This window comes from Sycon ciliatum, chromosome 1 (assembly GCF_964019385.1).
Source record: "Sycon ciliatum chromosome 1, ocSycCili1.1, whole genome shotgun sequence".
NCBI classification, from domain to species: Eukaryota; Metazoa; Porifera; class Calcarea; order Leucosolenida; family Sycettidae; genus Sycon; species Sycon ciliatum.
The window spans coordinates 71,096,015-71,118,182 of record NC_088643.1 but is presented as its reverse complement, the minus strand read 5'-3'; the positions used below and the strand labels follow the sequence as shown (position 1 = coordinate 71,118,182).

Sequence of the window (22,168 nt, the reverse complement as noted above, 5' to 3'; positions counted from 1 at the left end):
CTTGACCAGGTGTTCATGGTGCGTGCGTTGGCGACCGAGCTGAGCTGGGGCTCTATGCCTATGCCATGGTGTATGTTAGCGTTCAGGACTTTTGCATGATGGTCCGTCCCATAATCGTCGCACCTGCTTCAGCTGTACTGCTGCATCTGGATACATAGCTGAGCGTGCTCCGGAAAGTCGGCTGTCACATAGTAGATCTACTAGCAGTCGTTGGTTCGCAAGTACTTACCTGGTGTCCCCTTGGACTTGGGCCAGTTGGGGTCGAACTCATTGCTGTAACTACTAAGAGTCTAAGTGTAACGGCGCCTTCCGCCTGCAAACGATGGTTCTTAGTGCAATGGCGTTTGATGGATCTGGTTTAGTAAGTAAACTAAACGTTATTGATTAGTATGAGCCGGACCCACGATTACCAACTCGGCATTGAGGCGATCTACCTCAGTGCATCAGAATCACTACCCAGCGTTCAGTTTTGACCATGTCCGACGCAGAGCGCAATGATCTTTACGGTCACCCAGATTGTTACTCGAGCAAAGGACGTGCTGGCAGTGCAGCTATCAAGGTATGTGGACGCTCGCTGCATGTGGCCACGGACGATTTCGTCTTTCCCGGAGCGATTTCGGTCTTCCTGCGCCTTGTGTGGTAAGTGGCTAGAGTAACCGGTACATCTGTTGCCCTTTCTTGCCGCACACGAATTTCAATGAGTGATTCATGTGTTTCTGTTTCTGATCCCTTGTATGATTGTACTATAATGATTAATGTAGACTCTCGTATGTTCCAGAGCGCATAATGATCTAGTTCGTATCACGGTACTCTATGTTTGCGAAGAGTTGTAGTAAACGGCATTTCGTGCGTGTACTGGTTACATTTTCTTCTCGTTGCACGCACTTCAGGATCAATGGAAAGATATTCGGCATCGGTCTGGCCATGTGCTGTCACCCGATGTAACTAACTAATATTGTTAGCCGACTGAGAGCTAGCTCACTGTAATAAGCTCCGTCAGAGAAACTGTAGATTCTCGTGTTTTCCAACACCACTTGAACACACAGTATGCTGTCTACGGCAAGTAACAATACATAGTTATTTGGTTTTCGATATTGAGATTGGGAATAGGATTGGAATCGGCTTGTTCATTCATTTCTAGATCTGCGGCTATGGAGTAGATCTATGCGTAGGATAGGTCCCACGGTCCGTCTATTCCAGTAAACACTTACTTGTAGATTGTGCAACAATCATTTTTCTCCCGGCTTCGCCATGGGGTAGGAGGGCGATTCCAAGAGTCACAGTGTAACCGCTAACCTCGAGATTTCCGTTGTAGTCCGTGATTGGCTGGTCATGCTGCGCCTGTGTCCATCTTGATGTGACGGTTATGTGGGGCAGTCTTCAAGTTGTCGAGTGACCTGGTGAGGGCATCGGACATGGAGTGTCTCAGTCTGTCAGGGCGGTTACTCACTGTAAATCAGAGTGTGATCGGTTGTGATCCCCGTCCACCATGCTCATGCCACCATGCCCATGCCATGGACTTTTGGTCCACTCTTTCTCTCTCTCTCCAGTGCAGCAGGGGGCACAGATGACACAGTGAGATCTTGAACCTTCTCTTGACCTAGACTAGAGCCAGTGCCACGTGTAGTGGATGTGACCCAGTGCGGGCACACAGAAGCAAGCTTAATTAAATTAATTGCGCAAGACGGACTGGGTGTGGTTTTGCATGTGTGCACCATGCACACACACACAAACACACACACACACACACACACACACACACACACACACACACACACACACATACACACACACACACACACACACACACACACACACCGAGGTTACCACGTACACTGGTAAGGGAAATGGAAAGCCGACTTGAACTGAAGAGGCTTTGTAGTTTGTAGTGCAGTTTGGTGGTGTTACCTTGATGGCATGACATCTGGTCATTCAAGTCACCATCATTGAAACTGCAGGCTACTGACACTTTCATATTCCCTTGCTTTGAGACCTGGTGACTGTCCCAAACGAAAGGCTTTCCAGACACTCTGTGCGACAAAGAGCAGGTGACATGCAGTCCCGGACTGGTGACTACATTGTAGTCGTACACGGCACAGTGCAATAACTGTGATTGTCACGTCAGTATCTACATGTGTGATGTATTATGATAACAGTAACACAAGTACTGCAACTATCCTCAAGACTATTCTTGATCTTGTACCACAAAGGCACACCGAGAATTGTATTATGACATTGTACTACTGGCTTTGGCACTTGCCATATTATTTTACATGTTGCTCCTTGAAGTACTAGTACTTGTGTTTCTGACCGTTTCAGAAGGTGCACATGATCTATCTACACTGTATATGGATGTAGTAGCAGTGGTGGCCAGGAGGCAGTGCATGTGCATGTGCAGTAGAACCTGCCCTAACCGGACGCCCTTGGTGCAGCAGAACTGTCCTGATATCACGGAATTCCGCTTGATCCAGGGATGCACGTTAAATCCACAGCACTTTTCGCGCCTGACATTTTGTCCGGTTCTACTTCAAGTACTAAGTCTTCGCTTTCTTTCCACATCCTGGCCTAGTGCCTGTGACGCCAGCATGCGTTTGAGCTATACAGGCCAGCCTGGAGCCATCATTCCACTGCCGCAGTACAGCGAACACTTGGCCAGCCTGGAGCCATCACTCCACTGCCGCAGTACAGCGAACACTTGGCGGCGATTTCACCACAGGCTACACTATGTCCAGTATACATGTAGCTGAAGACACTTCACTTCTAACAAGTAGTTGAGGCTAGCACAGATCACTTACAGCTGCTTGTTTGACAATCATCACAATCACTATGTCATGCTGCTGAAGTTCAGACCGGCCCCTACAAAGCTGGTGGGTCCCCGGCACTGTTATAGCGTGCATTCAGCCTCACTCGGCACTCACGCTATATTACCCATGATTGCTGCAGCCTATGTCAAGCACATCCTTAGGTCATTGTAGTCAGTGCTGTCTGACGCCGGATTGTGAACGCATGAAACTTGACTCCGAGTAACAGCAACAACACTTTGCACAGCAAACAAAGCAACCCCCGCCCCCTGATAGAAAAAATGCACACTTTGATATCTAACCAGAGGGTAAGCAGCAGCAGCATTCGGCCGTTGAAAGTTTCTGCGTTGACATTCGGCCACAGAGCGCAATCAGGTGGTGGCAAATGTCAACGCAGACATTTGATACCCATGTTTGGAAATTCGTTAATCCAGCGCCCTCCCTAATGCAGCGGAAATCTGCCAAACGGATTACACTATACTAAAAGAAAGGTCTGAATGCTTGTCCCGGCCTCTCTGTCTGTGTCTGTGCAGGGTAGCCACCGCCTCCGTTGCCCTATACCGCTACATTAATCGCAGTGACTCTTGCCAGCTACCCGACAATGACCTACCTCTCTACATGTATGTTGCAGTCGGCATGACCGGCTTCGTTGCCTTGCTGGATGGCGTCATCATGGTTGCCAGTGGTAGCGGTTCTGTGTCCGACGTTGCCGCTCGACAAACGGTGCTACCGTTGCTGCTTGTGCGAGTGATACTGGCTGTACCCGAGGCAGCATGGCTCGTTGTAGGCACGGTCTGGGTCTGGTGGGAGGGCTTCAGTGACGTGCCGTGCGAAGAGACACACCTGAAACTCGTCCGTGTGGTGGTGGGCATGGCGTGGGCGTTCTTCGTCATCATGACACTCATTGGAGTGGGTGCCATCAACTGGTTAGGTTCATCACGACTGTTCAGTAGTGACCCATCTGATGGCGGTAAGTGTGTAGGCAACCAATCACAGACAAGATGAGGGGCAGGACCACCGGAAGCAGTTTTTGATTAGTCCGGTAGTATTGTGGTCTTTCATACTTTGGGTATGGAAATGTTGGATACCTATTTCCCTCCGCAGCACTAAACACATGTTGGTGGCCAACAAGTTGGTCCGGTAATAAATAACTTGACCAACCGGACTGGTTCCGGCGGGCCTGAGAGGCATGCATTTTATTGGGCACCTCGAATACGCGCAAGGTTTGCCAAATCGATATTGTGCACACGGTACAGTCATTTCTAGTCCAGTATGAGGTGCAACTTAAATTGGGCTTCTACAGTGTAGTAGGTACTACTCACTGGTTCAGACCTGCAAGTACAATGTATCTGAAACCAATCCACATGCTAGTGGACTATTAATTTTTGTCTCATGATTGGCCATTTTGCAATGAAATTTCTAGTCAAGGGAACTCCGCGTTGTGAAGTGTCACATCAGGCCTCAGCAGGCTCAGCAGATGATTTGTATTGCACTCCACATGTTTTGTTAGAAGCAAAGAATCATACAAACACGCCATTGGTAGAAGCAAGGAAGTAGCAACGCAGTCTATGGCCGGAAAGCACACGTCAGACATAGCAGTTTGTTCTCGCTATGTTTTGTATAATGTAGTTCTCGCTGTTAATTGGTCTCGTTGTGTTAAGGCAAAGTTTCTTTCATGCATTGCAAGTGTGGATACAGCAGTAGAAGAGTGAAAGTAACGTTGAAGTGCGGTTTGAGTTTTTGTGGGGAATAGTGTAGGTTTGATCAAGGATGCCTTACTGCACTATCAAACATGACGAAGGGGAAAAATGGCTCGAGAAATCCCACTTTAAAAGTTCGATGGAGAATGTGATATTTCTGGAGAAAGCAGCATCCAGGACTTAGTCCGTCATTAGTTGGAAGCAGGCCAGGGTGTAGTAAAATACAATAATTATTACTACTCCCTGGTCGGAGATTTGCCATTCACTGATTGATCTTCAGCGTCGAATTAGGGGCGAATTTTGCTCCCCCCCCCCATTTCACGGATCGAATAATTATTATTATTATTATTATTATTATTATTATTATTATTTCACCGTCCAATGGCAGAAGCCAATGCAAAGGAGGGGGCGTTAGCCAGCCATGGCAAGAGAAGAAAAAAAAAAAAAAAAAAGAATGAAGGAAAGAAGATAATGTGCATGAAAGGTAGGGGTGTGCGGATAATGCTCGAAAAGCTGGCAGATTTTGCTCAAAAAGCAGTGAAAATGGCAGAACCATACAAACCTTATTGCGGGCAATTCCTCGAATTCTGCTCCATTTCTTTATCCACATACCAAACATGCATGAAACTTACCAGAAAAAGTACCGAATTCTGCCAATTTTCTGCCGGCATTATTCGCATATGCCAAACAGATAACATGCCAAGGAATACGGCAAGTTGTATTGGGGGGGGGGGGGGGGGGGAGGGAGGGAGGCAGCAGGTTGCGCTTGCAGGCTTACTAATGTCCACACCCTGCTGTCCTTTCTCCTCATATTTCTACTGCTATTTTATGCCACATATCGGTATCATGATTGTGTGAAGTGGGGCGACAGCGCTCTCCAACCAGGGCTCGGCAGCGGGCATGGCTACGACTTTGTGGCCTGTGCTGCTGCGCGTGTGTACCTGAGTGCCGCCGTCCGCAGCCAGAATTCCGCGCAACGCTGATGGAGGTGACGCGCCTTCTCGCAACTTTCTTCAACGACACCATTGTGCCGAGCGACATCTTCGCCGGCCTGACATTGGTTGCGGAGTTGCAGAGGCTGCGTGGCGAGGATGATGACATGTTCGACGAGATGCTACCCGCTGCACAGTATGGTCCTGTAAGCTGATGCATAATAAAGTAATAACCTTATTGATAATATAAGGCATGGCACCATTCTCTGTGATGGTTGTCTAAACAACTAGATTTTAAAGTGCAACAGTCCGTAATGGTAATGCTTTTCCGCAATGGACCGCTATCACCTACAACGTGAACAAGTACATCACATTATCTCGGTCAATGTGTGTCATTAACTGTTGTCAAGAGAAGAAGTTTTGGTTCAGTCCATGCAGTCCATGCAGTTGACATGCTTTTTAAGATTGTATTTTTAACCTTCTTACTGTCCTTACTGTCCTTACTGTCCTTACTGTCCTTGCAGTGCAAGGCATGGCGGAGCACCGGTAGAGATGGCAGCGTCATCTATCCCAGCAGTGAATTTGGTTCAGTCTCGTTGGAAAGCAGGGTAAGGCAATGACCATGGTGACTACATGTACATGTAGTAGCATGCCGGGGTAGTGACTTACGCGGATCACACGACACTCATATCTCTCTCTCACCCGCACCTCGAAGTCACGGGTACCTAGGTCTACCGGACCCCCTACATGTGCCTGGGTTTTAGTGGAAATATTCCAATCTTGGTGGAAATATTTAATCATAGCCTAGGAGATCATTCATGATCCACAGCAAGAAGGCAGCAATACATGTACCTATGGTGAAGTAAAATAAAGGTAACATAATATGGTATGCCAGATTTCTGGCCCTTCCCCATCACAGCGTACGTGATTTACCTCCCAGGATGCCGGGTTTATGCTCAGCATTCAGTCTAGGCCGGGGCGGAACCCCATGCCAGTAGCAGGGCACCAGCAGCGCTGCTGATGTTCGCTTCGAAAGACGAAGGAAAGGGGAAAGGAGGAAATGGGTCATGTACCAGTAACCTGCCTTCTGTGTGCGCATTATGTGGTGCTGATGTCACGATGATGTCATCATGTCCAGTCTCTACCAGCCACTACTGTCAACATGGGTATATGTACCATTATGTACTTGGTGTAGTGTACATGTATGCGATGGAAATCATTCTGTTGTCTGGTATAATCTGTTACGCTGCACCGCAGACCAGCCGAGAGGCCTTTGAGCAAGTCACGCATTTCATGAATTTCGCGCTTGCCTCGTATGGCTGGCCGTTCATGGCATTTGAAGGTCCCATCAATGGTTGCTGCATGCTTGTTCCAAACTGCCGGTAGGTGTCTGCGCGGCTGTGTTGCTCTCACTCTCATTCAGTTCCAAGTCGAATTGATCTCTTACCATGTACCGTACAATGCATGATTGTATACTCCTTAGGTTTACAAGGCTTTATGATCATCGTGTTTGCTAAACTGAACCTTTGATCAGTACACTGGCCAATGAAACAGCGCACTGCAATCTTGTGCAAATAATGGAGCACCGTGAGCCGCATATCCAACTACATGCACATGACATGTTTTGTAGTATCGTATGAGTACAGTTTTCCTTGTGGTGAGTAATGATCAACGTGTTCAATAAGTGAATCTTGAATATATGCTGTGTATCACCGGAGGCATCAATACTAGCTGCTCTGTATCTTTAGATTAATAAAATGGTTTTGTCTTTAGATTAAGGCCATCATTTTTTATAGCTATGTTTCGCGTCGTCCGCACGCATACGTTTTGATTTTTTTCAGAAAAAAATAAAAAATCTTACATGCACGGTGAGTGTACGATTGTACGAGTCATCAGTGTGGACTGGTTGCATACGGCGAAGCTGAGATTCAGAAATGGCCTCTAGGCCAGCGTCGGCAAATCGTTTGTTCGGCATCTGGGAGCAATATTCTATGAGCTAACACCAGACAGCATTGATCGCCTGAAGTTGAGAGGATGCGTCGTTCCGGAGGTCTTTGCTGCACCGCTGCCGAAGTCTGAGTACAATAATCCAGCGAAGCATAGGCACCAACGGATGCCTCCTCTGTCCAAAGTGAATATTTACTCTTGCTGATAACCCAGATGTTGTGCTTCGATGTACGATTTTTCTTTCGAATGTACACCATGCACGAGCTATTGTGCTATGTACAGTGCATACACCTCTGATGAGCCTTTTTTATTATTTTGCAACTTTTTATTTTTTTCCACCTCTCGCATATGATTCTGGAAGTTGAACTGACGCGAAACATAGATATAAAAAATGATGGCCTAATATGTAAGGAAGCTATGGGGTGTACACCACTGGCAAAATTGTGCAATGTACAATTCAGTGTGTGTATGCTCGATGCTGTGTATGGTGAAGAGACTTGCATGCCGGCAAAGTTCAGTTTCACGTCGTAGAATTCCTTTTTCTTCCTCCTATTTCTTTCTCTTTTCCTTCATGCGACAAAATCCGCACATACACACGCGCACACACACACACATACACACGCACGCGCGCGCGCGTACACACACACACACACACACACACACAGTTGCTGTATAGAATGCCAGTCAGACCAGCCCGGTGGACAGCCAAGGCCGGTCATCTTGCATGACTGCATCGGCTCACACTGTAACACAGCTGCCGTGATCGGCTGGACTGGAGTTGAATATGATGACATCATCTATGCAGATTATAAAGGAGAGGTGAGTGTGCTGTGCTTGTTTCATATTTACTATTGCTTTGTACAGGGGGGAGTTTATGACAGATTGGTCAGTTGCTGGTGCATTAAAATAAACATGATATCTGCAGAGAATGCATCCTAAGAGTTAAAAGTAGAGAATGGGCAGATGAGAATAATTATACCACGTACCTGTACCCGCAATTGCATTTGCAGAAACTCAGAATGACTCAGGATGTTTAATCTGATGATCAGAGAGCTGCGATTGTTGATGGTGCCTGAACTCAGAGTTGCACAAACCAGACTTACTCCACTGTGCCGGGTACTGCATAGAAAAAAAGTTACGTGCTCTTGTCGGTATGTTATACGCTGAAGCTGGGTTCCTTCTCCACTCTGTGTGTGCCGGTACAGTTTGAAGACTTACCGTTCTTCGTGGCTCTTGACCATTCTCACCAAGCTGTGGTTGTCAGCATCCGTGGAACACTATCGCTTGAGGTAGGGTTTGTCTGGGGGTAGTCCTGGATGAGCAACTGGTGCGCTTTCTTGCCGGGAGATACATGGAGAACATTTGTATACATACCCTACGGTGTACAGCTCTCACATTATGGCTGGAGATTCCATGCATTGTTTGATCTTCTTGGTACCGGTGGCAAGTCTTGGTGCATCACTTGCTACTTACCAGGGACCTGTCGTCATGTGTGTCCCTGTGCTTTTCGTTATTGCAGGATGCCCTTGCGGATCTTCGAGCACAGCAGGAGGAAATTGAAGGTCACCCTGGTCTCAAGGCACACAAGGTAAAAGCTCCCCCCCCCCCCCAAAGAACATAACTATTGTTATCAGGTGCGCAGGAATGGACTCCAATGCAGAAGAACCGTGCTGCAATGTGGTGGACGCCTCCTGGTTTGAGTTGATTTACCTCGTGCGCTCTCGGTGTATGCATGTACATGTGGCTTTCTGGTGAGGAACTGATGATGTATTCAGTATACGGAGAGTAGGCAAGAGGTACCAATGTATTTCATTTATTGAAGTACTTTCAACTACTATTTTGAGCATTTTTTAAAAGTCTTTGGCTAACCGCTACGACTCAAACTGCCCTGCAATGCACTTCAATTTCTTTCTTTCTAAAGTCGGTGATCTGGTCTTGCTACCTGTATGCCTTCAGGGAATGCTGAGGAGTGCTCGGACGATCAAGGAGAAAATGCAGCAAATAGAACTGGATGCAGGCTGGCACCCGATCAAACGTGCTTTTCAGAGAGCACCACAGCAGGGCTCGGTGAGTCCCGCAGGGTTTGCCACAGCCTTGGCATTTGTCCTAGAAGCCTAAAAACAAACTGGTGGCACACAGGGTAGCAGTGCATGTCTGGCATACTGGGCGCAAGTCCACCGCCGTGGTGTCAATAGAAGCTATAGAGTACACCCATGCCGCATACGCACATGCATCTCTGTTTCATTGCCATTGCCGGCCACTGGCTATGCTCCTCTGTGCTGTTCTCGGCGGTGCTGTGCTAAACAGGGGCAGCACAAAGACGTATGGAGTACACCCGTTCATACCCACGTACATCTCTGTTTTATTAGTCAGTGCTGCCTTCGTTGTAGACGCTCTGTGCAACATTGCCATTACATGGTGGTAACCGCAGCATGTCCGGAGAGTAACCATATGCAGTCTGTACCACCGGAACGTCAGGGTAATATAGCCCCATATTAATTATAGCCTATGGGCTATGGTATATCACATACAAAGTACGAGTACCTGGGCCTAGCTTACCTATTCACATGGAGAGAAAGTGGAACACAAACATATCAAGATATAACTTCAGTGTGTTTCTCCTTGTCTTGATGTTCAGGGATACGAGTTGGTGATAGTGGGGCACTCCTTGGGAGCTGGCGTGGCCGCCCTCCTGTCCATTCTCTATCGCAACGAATACCCAAACGTGCGCTGCTATGCCTACTCGCCGCCGGGCGCATTGATGAAGTTAGTATGGAGTGTGTGTGTGTGTGTGTGTGTGTGTGTGTGTGTGTGTGTGTACATGGCCTACACATATACAGTACATGCACCTGAGTACAATGTTGTGATGTACAGTCAGACCTCGCTTATCCGGTCCTCGTTTATCCGGATCCCTCGCCATCCGGAAGAAAATCGCTGGTTACCGATGTGCAGCATATGTTATGCATACAACATAACCGGACCTCGCGATCCGCATACCGGTGCATGATTTTGTGTACAAACTGGTTGAAATGTGTACAAAAAGCTTTGTCGTATCCGGTTGCATGTGCCTTGCAGAAGCTAGAATCAGGGAGTTGTACAGGCAAATGAGGTCCTTGACCTGCTGGGTGCATGTGGACAGCACTCAGTTGCATGCACTTGTCATTTTTCTCGCTTGTTTTACATACTGTGCACGCTAGTTGCACTGCATAGGACCCGTCTACATGTATGTACGATGCCACTGCTTTTGACATGCCACATGCATATTATATATCCAGTATGTGTGTTCAGTTATCCGGTTCCCTCGCCTAACCGGATATTTTTCTGGAAAACAGATGTGTGCGGTTATGCGAGGTCTGACTGTACAGCCATGATATACATGCAGGAGAGCGTTCAAACCCACAGCCAGGCAAATCCGGTACTGTTTTAGCTGTGTGCTGATCACGTCTTTGTGGGAAACGTGAATTTTCAGCCGAACAGCTTGCATTCCCTGATGTGCTTGCCACATGTGTCTGTGATTTTACTCCCCACAGTGAGGCCTGTACAAGATTTGCCGCCGAGTTCACCATTTCTGTCATACTGGGTTACGACATTGTTGGAAGGTACGCATTAGCCAATGCTGCACTCATAGCAATGCGGCCGGACATATACAGGGGAGCGACCGTAGACGTTAAGAGGGACTTTCCAACGGATATTATCAGTCTCATCACTGTATGCTGGTTGTGTTGATAGGTATTCATTGTAAGGTTCTGATAGGTATTCATTGTAAGGTTCTGATAGGTATTCATTGTAAGGTTCTGATAGGTATTCATTGTAAGGTTCTGAACTTCTGATGCATTTACTGTGGTACTAGTACAGTGATACGCATGCACACACACACACACACACACACACACATGCACACACACACACACACACACACACACACACGCGCGCGCGCACGCACACACACACACACGCGCGCGCACGCACATCCATGCACATGCACATGCACACACCTGGTCCTGGTCCTGGTAAACACTGCCATTACGGTCACGTGTCCCCTTGCGGGGCCGACAACATGGAAACGACGAGCGACGGCAGAAAGTCGGCAGTCTGCCGAGAGATCAGGGACCATGTTCAATTGGCACGCCGAGAGAGCCATCTTCGGCAGCTATGGATTTGGAATCCACGAGTAGAGCACACACACACACACACACACACACACACACACACACACACACACACACACACACACACGCACACACACACACACACACACACACTCAACAGGCATTCATCAGGTGACAATTAGGCATTGGCGGGTGGCTAGCCAACTCACCTGCAACTGTACTTAATCCCTTTCCGCATCCAGTCACACTGTGCATGCTCAGAACATGCACAGAACCGCGAGTCGTTCTGGAAGGAGATATTCTTTACATGCTAGCCACAAACCAGCAAAGAAATAGCAACAGTTCTGTGCATGTCTAGTGACTAGTGTGTGCACAATGCTCATAGATGCCCAGGGAATCTCGTAAAATTCCAATTGATGTGCTCGGCTATATGCCCTTGCTTTGAGTGAACAAACCTTTCATATATTTCAGTAGTAGATGATCATGTCAAGCGGTTGAGTGATCGCCCTAGTGTGTTTCTTTCGTTGCTCCGTCTCTGGCAGACTAACAGTTCCTGCACTGGCTGTCCTGGCAAGGGAAATCCACACCGTTCTTGCACAAACGAAGCAGTCCAAGGTGGGTGCTGCAAGCCGCAGCTTTCCAAACTATAGTGTACAGAGGCAGTAGGCTTAGGTTCTGCGAAAGTGCTCAATGCCTATAGTGTTCTCAATGCCTATAGTGTTCTCAATGCCTATAGTGTTCTCAATGCCTATAGTGTTCTCAATGCCTATAGTGTTCTCAATGCCTATAGTGTTCTCAATGCCTATAGTGTTCTCAATGCCTATAGTGTTCTCAATGCCTATGGTGTTCTCAATGCCTATGGTGTTCTCAATGCCTATGGTGTTCTCAATGCCTATAGTGTTCTCAATGCCTATAGTGTTCTCAATGCCTATAGTGTTCTCAATGCCTATAGTGTTCTCAATGCCTATAGTGTTCTCAATGCCTATAGTGTTCTCAATGCCTATAGTGTTGTGCGAGTTTTCTAATTATAATGTTGGTTTCAGGGCGTCTGCTATGTACTATTTATTAGTCGAGGAAATTTCTTTCCACAGAGTATCCATAGGCACGGGACGGGGGGGGGGGGGGTAGTTTGGCGGTTTCTCTAAATAATCGTAACTGCACAACATACATGTAGGTGTTGCAGAGGAATCTTCTACTTCATGTAGTTAAAATTCTGAGGGACGCCTCATACAGCTTCACTTTATGTACATAATTCATTCATAGGCAACTTGCTTCACTTTATGTACATAATTCATTCATAGGCAACTTGCTTACACTCTAACAAGCACGTAGCAGTTAGGTGGAGTAAATCACACTATGCCAGAGTGCATGTATCACTGAGTCCCTACTCATACCCGTTACCCGTACTTGACAGAACAACTCCCAGGCTAGGGTCTAACCTCAGCAAAAACATAGCGTCTTCAACTTGTTTTCTCCTTTGCAGGCCGAGATCTTCTGCACCGCCTGCTGCAGCACACGATTACCCTGCCTGCCGTGTTGCCAAACATTCGACACTGGCTTCGCTGACTCGTCACTGCGTGCAACCGCCTCCACGCCCTTGCTGGGCACCGATCAAGCGGACGAAGATGACGGTGATGAGAGGGAACCTGTCCTGCAACGTGACATGCAAATGTCCGCCATTCTGACCAGGCAGCCGTCCAGTCCAACAACCATCGGCTATGGTAGCACAGCAGAAGCGGGCACGGCAGCACAGGCAAGACCGGGGGGATATTCCCGGGAGAAGTACCCCGCAATGTACCCGCCTGGCCGTGTCATGCATCTTGTCCAGCAGGATGAGGACATGAGGTGAGTGCATGTGATTTCTGCATTGGACAATTCTGAGAGTCATTAGTGGACTGTATGGATCATTGCCATAGTACTTCAGAGCAGAGATGGCGTGGATGATGGGCTTGAGTGCAGGTGCTGTAGCAGGGCATGCACAATGTGCACCACACATTTCATTGCCGTCATGCCGGCCAGACAACCTATGCATTCCGTACCGAATGGGCGACCAGGCCATGCAGCCGGTAACAGTGCTGCTACAACCACACAAACAGCCGCTTGTCATGACCATGGGGCATGGTCACTACCGCTAGTACAGTACTGGCATAGACCCCATACTTACCAATGCATCCATGTTGCCTGTTGATCACTTTGTCTAGCGTCTGCTGCTGTGGCGAGCAAGATCCGGTCTGGTTGCCTCGATGGGTACCATTCGATGCCCTGTCAAGTATTGCTCTCAACCCCGAAATCATCAAAGATCATGTCCCGCAAAGAGTGCGCGATGCACTGTTTCAGTTGTACCAGAAATCACTCATAGTCACACGCACGGCTGCAGTGCACTAGTGGTGTGTTGCCGGCACAATACTCACATCTTGCAGCTGGAGGGCTCGCCAAAGTGTTTGTCTGGTTCACCACCATACATGAGCTGCCAGGCTTCTTGCTGGCAGAGGAGTAGCGTGCAACTTGATCGTATCATCGGGCAAGTGCCATGGTGTACTGGCAATGCCCTGCTGATCATGGCCAATGCAGCATGCGTGTATCTGCCACTCTGTCACATGGTGGGCTGTATGTGGTACATGGCACTGCAAACTGCTGACCTGCCAATGCAGTGGTATATCAAGCGGCAGGAGCGATGCCACGAGATGCCACAGTTGAGCGTGCTGTGTCCTTCAGGTATGGACATTATAAGATATGCATCATGCCAAGCCCGGCATGCTGGCAATAGCCCAGCGCAACCAGTCATACTATTGCACTTCCGCGTATGAGTCTATTGCTACAATGAGCTCCTATAAACAGACCTAAGTTAGCACACACAGTAACTTTTGTGGAACGGTGGCACTCCACAGCTGTCTCTCTCTCTCTCTCTCTCTCTCTCTCTCTCTCTCTCTCTCTCTCTCTCTCTCTCTCTCTCTCTCTCTCTCTCTCTCTCTCTCTCTCTCTCTCTCTCTCTCTCATACGAGCAATATTTTGCAAACAGAGTGCTGTAGATATATCTCATCAGACATAAATTAAACGCCGCTGGACTACACGTTCGATTAGGATTGGATTTTTCAATGACATATTCGCAATTTGTGGTTAGCAATTGAGAGTAACTTATATCAGTATTGGAACTAGAAGTTTCCAATTATTCCACACTCCTCTCCCATAGGTCATCTGTGCAGCTTCACATTATCAAGAATGCATTCCACACTGACCCAGGAACTATTCTCACTACAATCAATGTATAGACCACTCAGACCACTCTGTTCGGCTGTGTGTAGTTGTGTTGCGGTGCATGGCATGTAGATACGGATTTTGCGGCTGTAGAGAAAAAAAAAATGCGTATGCGTCAATGAGCAAACATTTCCTGGCCGCTACACACGCAGTGTACGTGGCTAGCATCGATTGCCACATTTTGCCAGGTGCTGTAGATGAACAGTACCCCCATAACAGTTACAATGTAGACTAGCTATGTTGATCAGCACTGCAGCTAGCCGTGGAAATACATGTAGTGTGGGCCTTGTAGAGACACAAACCCATACTCGTACACTTCATAGCGCTGTGCCGCATGGTCGGTGCCCAGTGAAATCCGAACACTCGTTGGAGAACTACGCCACAGATACTACCATGGTGGAAGTGTGCAGTGAGCAGCTGGGTTCAGGGTGTGAGAGGCGGCAGCTCAACTCGGGGTGTGAAACGTGTGCCCATGGTTTGGCTTTATGGGCCGGCCCCAAATTCGGAATATTAATGAAAAACTGGATTGTGGTCAAATTTAAGCTGACGTGACCAACCCTCCCATCCTCCATTTCACAATTTGTTCCTTTTTAACCATGTTTATGTGTGACTATAGGCCATTTAATTCACTTGTCGAGTCAGAGAGCCTGTCCCGGCCGAATTTCTGATTCCCTATCCTTTGACTTTCCCCGCCTCAGCAATGGCAAACGAGGAGGATTTGCAGGGGTTACACAATGCATAGTTGTTGTTTTCACTATATCTAGCACCGTACATGCAAGGCACCAACATGCAGTGCACCCATTCAAAGTGATCAGAGTCAGGTACTAGTAAGTGAACTGCCCGAAGAGTGGCAATATGCCACGTGTGTCCATTGCTCATGACAAGCAATGTCCCAGGTTTGAGCCCTGGTAGGGTTGCCATTTTTTGGCTTTTCACTGTTTTCAGGCAGCTCTCTTCCCTGACTGATTACTTTGAATTTGAAGTTCTCTCAATCCTTAAAAACCTGTCCCCGGGGAAAATCGCGATTCCGCGGCCGCGTTTTTTCCGTGTGTTTTTTTGCGATTTTTAAAAGACCGCGTTTTCCGCGATTTTCCCCGCGTTTTTGAACTTTTTTGTTGCACTACACGTACACACAGTGCACTGTTCGGTCAGCAACGTCTCATACCGCAAATTCACCGCAAATAATGCCATATTTACCCGCAAATTACACCGAAAATTCTGGGATTTTTTCCGCGATTTTCCCCTGGGACAGAAAAATCACTGGCTGCAGTTTCAGAATATGGTCTGAACATCCCAACCCCTGCGAGAAAGGGCGATGCCACCCTTTTAGTTTTTACAATGTAGTCTGTATCGGTTATAGCGTACATACCTTTTTTGTTTTTGTTTTCAGCGTTTTTATCACTACAGACCGTATATCCGATGCATCCTTACAAACGATATCGCATGAACATGACTGTACATGTATGCATACATGACGTGAGCGACCATGTCCACATGGTCATGTGTGTAGATGTGTGTATGCAAGTGACACTGTATTCTGTCGCCGGGGAAAATCGCGGAAAAAAATCGCAAAAACGCGGGGGAAAAACGCGGCATAATATGGCATAATTTGCGGTGAATTTGCAGTAAATATGCGGTGAATATTATTGATATGCGGCAAGTTTGCAGTTGATATGAGGCAATTTTCAGTGAGTATGTAGTGAAATCAATCAGTTACAAGTCTCTGGTGTAAGCACTCGTCATATTTGAGAACAAAGCCGCCACGATGAGACGTTGCTGACCGAACAGTGCACTGTGTGTACGTGTAGTGCAACAAAAACGCGGAAAAAATGCGGCCGCGGAATCGCGATTTTCCCCGGGGACAGTGTATTGCACAATGTACTGTGGTCGTGTGGAAGTCACGGTCGTGCCTTTCAGGTGAACATGCATGCCCATGCACCTGCTCTCCGCGTTTATCACTAATAATAGGGAGGTTTCGCTCTACGTAATTACGTATGAAAATCCGTATGTCGTACGTGCCGGGGAGCAAGGGCAACTTGCATACCTAAATCTCTCTACGGATTTCCGTAGGAAAGCTCTTCCTACGTTGGGTCCACAGAGAGATCAGCTGCATTCAGGTCGTGTCGAATCGTATCTATCCACCACAATGGTGCTCGGCCACGTTTATCACCATAGCCGTTTAATATGTGTGCAACGCATGTTCTGATTCTGACATGGGGGGGGGGGGTACAAGTTATGCGATCGAGTCCACCAACTGAACCAGATTTTGAACAGTCTAGACGTGCACAATCTAGCACAAAACTGACAAGGAGAACTTGTGCCCACATTTTACTGACTGTACTGAAATCATTATGAATCCCCAAAGTGAAAATTCTTGTTCAGTGGCACATTTCTTCTAACCATTGCAAATGCATGGACTGATCGATGAAGACTTTTCTTCAAGTGTTTAGTGACATAAAAATAATGATCATGATGATTGTATACATGTATTCACCAGATGGTGATTTTTACACTTACCCATGCCATGCCGTGCCAGCCGACCAACACAGCTCCAACAATTCGGCAGCATACATGTAGATCTACGATTCCCGAGGCTGGTATGACACTGCACTGGTCGACAGACGACAGGTCTACGTCGGTAGAAGTAGGTCAGTAACCATGGTAACATGTCGACATAATTATCGACATACAACATGCATGCATGTAATAGTATTCGGCATGCACAGACTCAGTGCACTAGTGCTAGTGCAGTGTCGATGTCATCGCATTTTGGGTTTCGCCTTCAACGAAATTTCGAACGCACCTTTTTTGGCTTGGCTAGAATGACTCAATGAGGTCATACGCAATTTTTCAACCGTTCAGTCATCATGGTCATGATGCGCTGAACAACTGGAATGGAAATGCACAAACCCGAGTCAAGATCATGTCAGGGAGTCTCTTTGACATTTTGCGTCTGTGGTGGTGACCTTGGCATTGGCTAGCATTAGTGTTGAGCTTGTTGAGCTGCTATCAACACGCCTAAGCAGCCCGTTTCAGTCATTGCTTTTTCTAGTAATCTCCATGATCCAGTGGGATAATATAATACGCCAAACTTTGCAGAGACCTCACACTCAATAAGACTTAGTGTTTGCTCGATGTGCTCATATTCTCTTGATTTCCCTAAAACTCTCTGTCAACAGCCATAACTTCCTGCGAGTGTAGTGTCTGTAGTGGTGTTCACTATTACTAAAGTCACGCTGTAACTACATGTAGCTTGTTTTCAAGAGAGTCTGTTCGGAAATGGAGGACTGCGTAATTTGTGGAACTGGTCAGGAGGTGTTCGTCGTAGGCTCATGCAACCATCCTGTCTGCCTTCGATGCAGTGCACGTTTGAGGAAACTCGCGAAGTCGACTCTCTGTCCCGTGTGTCGTGAAGACCTACCTCAGGTAGGATTTCCACGTTCAGTTTTTCACCTGCCTGTTTATCATGAGAGAAATGTTTTACTTGTATAAAGCCGTTATGACTTATAGCCTTTAATACGGTAGGTACAAATAAGTACAATGACTTTGTGCGCTCAAATTTTGGTATCAGAGGTCTTAGCCTTAGGGTTTCAACAAGAGTACATAAACCAGAGTGTGCAACTCTGCATATCTGATCTGAAACAGCGCAGTTCGTGCACTACGTCACCCTGATGAGGTCAGCCAAGCCGCGACTTGCATACAGCTCAAATTTTCATGTTTCATAGCCCGGAAATCAGCCAAGTTTGCTTGATTTTAGACGTCCAGTTTCAGTATTTCGGTGTTTTGTGTGACTGTGTACGCTGCGTACATCCACCGACAAGTAAAGTCACCAGGCTATCCGTATCAAAAAACCGAAATCAGGACAAACTCAGTGACCTGCACCACCGCGACTGGTTACGCAACTTTTCACCGTACCTATGGCTCACCATGCTGACAGAAATGACGTAGTGCACGAATTACGCTCCCACAGGAACCATCCCGAGTTGCACACTCTGGTTTATGTACTCTTGGTTTCAAGTGTAGCTAAATTAGAATTAGACGACTGGAGTATCCCTTCCAATACTCCGCATACTCCAGTGCCTTTGGGTGTAACCTAAATTAAATTTAGACATATAATATAACTCAATCTGCGGACAGAACTGTTTCGTCCTTTGTGGACTCGTCAGCGTAGCACAGAGGAAATGAGGCCGAACCTGGTAGCAATGAAAAATAAATTTTCCAAAGCCAGATTTAAACCAGGCCCGAATGTACCTTGCCAGAGTACTCAAACTGACAAGTCAGTGAGCTCTGCATAACGCAAACAGCAAAGGCACTACCCCACGCAAGAGTGCTCAACTGCTACAAGAGCAGGAGCGAAATAAAAAATAATTTAAAAAAAAAAGCTTTGCTAGTTTGAGGGAAAGACACAAACGGGAAAAGTCTGAAGAAAAAATTGACTGCATGTCGACTATTCATGCAGTTGAATCTTCTGCAGCAGAACAGTGGAAACTCTATTCTTTTCTGACGGGGTGTAGCACTGTGCAATTTCAAAGGAGCTAGCCGTGACTTTGTATGCGGAACATGCGTGGACGTGTTGTGTCACAGCACCCATGTGCCCACTGGTGGCACTGGTCGAGGCTGGCGCGCGTTCGGCTTCTAACAAGTTGGCGATAATTTTTCGACTTCGTGGAGTTTTCAGTTCAACTTTCCCAGAGTTTTGACTTTTCAATCCAGTTTCTGTCGAAACTTCGAAATTCGGAATGTTCAACACCTCGGTCAGGTGCCTGGTTTCTATTGGTGTTATGAGCAGCTAGACCCGTCTCTGCATAGGGACATTAGATGTGCAACCTAAAAAAGTCCCGGAGCCAGCTCTTGAGGGGTGGTGCGGCCCCAAGTCGGCCACAGGACCGATCATTTCCCCATAATGGCCATATCCAATTTCAAAATCCTGCGAGGATGCATCTCTAGTCCTATGCATCATATCTGTTTGTTTCAGCTACGTATTCCTCTAGCAACAGATATGCAGCTAGCGCAGTAGACCCACGTGAACAGGAGAACAGTTTTTGGTACTGGCCTACTGGGACACATCTTTCTTATCCATCCACCCATTCTTATACTTCTGCTTGGTCATGTTGAGGCAATGGCTGATGTTACGCCGGTTTTTTTGCTGTTTTCCTTCATTTTTAAGGTTGTGGCGACCAAGAGCGGCCGGGACTTTTCCAGCTTTAAAGACCTGAACTCCCTTCCTGGCAACCGTGATCTGGGTATCAGGTTTGAAGATCGCTCGCTGCGTAGTAATTTCAGTGTGCTGTTCGAGGCGAGATGTAATGTGTGTGGTGATAGGCGTCAGCCAGACCCGTCGTTCGCTGTGCTGAAGGATCACATGCGCCGCGAGCATGAGCAGTTCAGCTGCGACATCTGCGAGGACAATCTCATGCTGTATCCAGAGGAGAGACGCTTCTACAGTCGCGCAAGCCTAGCCCGCCACAGGCGTGTTGGTGATGGTGATGATGAAGAGTCTGGTACGAGTCATCGTGGACATCCCGAGTGCGGCTTCTGCTGCCAGCGCTACTTCGACCAAGACACACTGTACGAGCATTTGCGTAGAAAGCACTTCTGGTGCCACATATGCGAGCGGCAGAACAAGCAGCTCTACTTTGCGGACTACGAAGGTGTACGCGATCACTTTGCGGAGGCGCATTACTTGTGCACCTTGGACCACTGTGCCAGTGCTAAATTCACCAACGTCTTTGCCAACAAGCTGGACCTGCAGGCCCACAATGCCAAGGAGCACAGCGGCGCAAAGAGTCGCAGTGAGGCTCGGCAGATGCGGCAAGTTGATGTGACCAGTCTGTTTGCCTACCCTACCGCAGGCGGTGGTGCATCTCCTGATTGCCTCGATGACGGTGCCACTGGCCGTAGCGGTGGGCGCCGACAGCCGGGCAATCACAGACGGCACGCCGCTGAAGCTAGGGAAGATGGTCGTCATGCTGCTGCAAGCAGTGCAAGGTAATGTCATCTGTGTGTGTGTGCGTGTCTGTGTGTATGTGTGTGTGTGTGTGTGTGTGTGTGTGTGTGTGTGTGTGTGTGTGCGCGCGCAGCTGTGCATGTGTGTCTGTGTGTGCATGCGTGTGTCTGTGTGTGCAGTTTTGGCAGTGAGCAAGAGAAGTATAAATGTGTGTGTTCGTGTGTGTCTGTGTGCGCGCGTACACATGTGTGTCTGTGTACGTGTCTGTATGCATGCGCATGCGTGCTCATGTATGTTGCTCTTCCATTGACAAGTTCAAAGCGTGTGATTGGTTTGTGCCTTCACCACCATGTACCATGCAATGACAAGTGGTGCTTTTTACCAAGTTTTTAGTGTTCGTGTATATTCATTCCTTGCCATGTGTGATGTATGTGTGTGTGTGTGTGTGTGTGTGCGTGTGTATGTATGTGTGTGTGCATGCGTGTGTGTGTATGTGTATGTATGTATGTGCATGTGTTTATATTGCTTTGTAGGAACCCTGCTACTGAGGAAGAAGAATTAAGGTTGGGGGTGGCAATGTCACTTAGCTTAGAAAATGGGCATGCTGCGAGTACCACCGGAGCTTCAGCACAATCCAGAAAAAAGGTACGGAATGAGAACTGTTGTCAAAGTCGTTTAAGTGTGAAACTGATGGTTCTTACATCCATGGTAATTTTCTTTTCATATCAGGAATTCTTCCACCTCGCTTGTACAAGATTGTCTCTTTCAGTCTTTTGTAAACCTACTTGGTTGACGTGGTTTCAGTACTTTGTGTTGTGACTTTACCGTACGCTGTGCTAACAATGGAGGCCTATATCTTGTTTCTTGAAGTGTACTGTAAATAATAATTATTGCCGCTTTAACCCTTTACCTTCTGTGTGTACATGAATCGACCGAATTTGGTCGATGGACATGCATGCACTAAAACATTCGTAACTTGATCAATTCTTGACGGAATCTCAAAAACTAAATATATAGGAAGAAGCCGAAGAGCCCAGCTGTTCATTGCAACAATCGGCGAAGAGCTGCGATGCCGCATTCCAAAGATATCGCGCTCGACATTTCAGTAACGGCAAAAGTCGATCTTTTTTCTGAGTGACTGGCCTTGAGCTGGGGATTTTCCCTCTCCTGACATGCTGAGTCACCTGTGCATGTTTTGAGCGCGTGGGCAGCATAAAAAGAAACCCAGGACAACGAATTTGAAATGTTTACGATGAAGGAGTGAGAAATGGCTGACGAGGAAAGAATTTTCTCGGATACCCAGCGATGGGGAGTATTTGAAGCACCCTGGCGTTGGATATGTGATCTCAGTAGTGTCCAGTTTGAGCTCATTGTACGCAGCTCGTGGAGAGCTTTCCAGAATGCCCAAGAGTGTGAAAATCGGTTGATTATAACCAAAGATATTCTCAGAATGAGGTGAGAAATATCGTATTTGGAA

General features: G+C 47.4%; 2 protein-coding genes across 2 annotated transcripts in view; both read left to right on the top strand.

The window, feature by feature from the left end:
- Nucleotides 1–247: 247 nt before the first annotated feature.
- On the top strand, nucleotides 248–14,766 carry LOC135805241 (diacylglycerol lipase-alpha-like). The gene is made up of 14 exons (XM_065319252.1): nucleotides 248–639; nucleotides 3,335–3,771; nucleotides 5,362–5,639; nucleotides 5,958–6,041; nucleotides 6,691–6,815; nucleotides 8,046–8,199; nucleotides 8,586–8,669; nucleotides 8,900–8,968; nucleotides 9,337–9,447; nucleotides 10,019–10,146; nucleotides 10,911–10,979; nucleotides 12,032–12,104; nucleotides 12,973–13,334; nucleotides 13,691–14,766. The coding sequence occupies exons 1-14, from the start codon at nucleotides 476–478 to the stop codon at nucleotides 13,872–13,874; spliced, it is 2,322 nt and encodes a 773-aa protein (XP_065175324.1). The 5' UTR covers nucleotides 248–475; the 3' UTR covers nucleotides 13,875–14,766.
- A 2,910-nt stretch (nucleotides 14,767–17,676) lies between these two features.
- Nucleotides 17,677–22,168, top strand: part of LOC135805239 (E3 ubiquitin-protein ligase ZNF598-like) — a 7,933-nt gene continuing 3,441 nt past the window's right edge. The window contains exons 1-3 of the mRNA XM_065319250.1: nucleotides 17,677–18,170; nucleotides 19,912–20,732; nucleotides 21,225–21,336. Of these exons, the coding sequence (XP_065175322.1) occupies nucleotides 18,024–18,170; nucleotides 19,912–20,732; nucleotides 21,225–21,336 (1,080 nt within the window). The 5' untranslated portion in view covers nucleotides 17,677–18,023. The remainder of the gene's footprint in view (nucleotides 18,171–19,911; nucleotides 20,733–21,224; nucleotides 21,337–22,168) is intronic.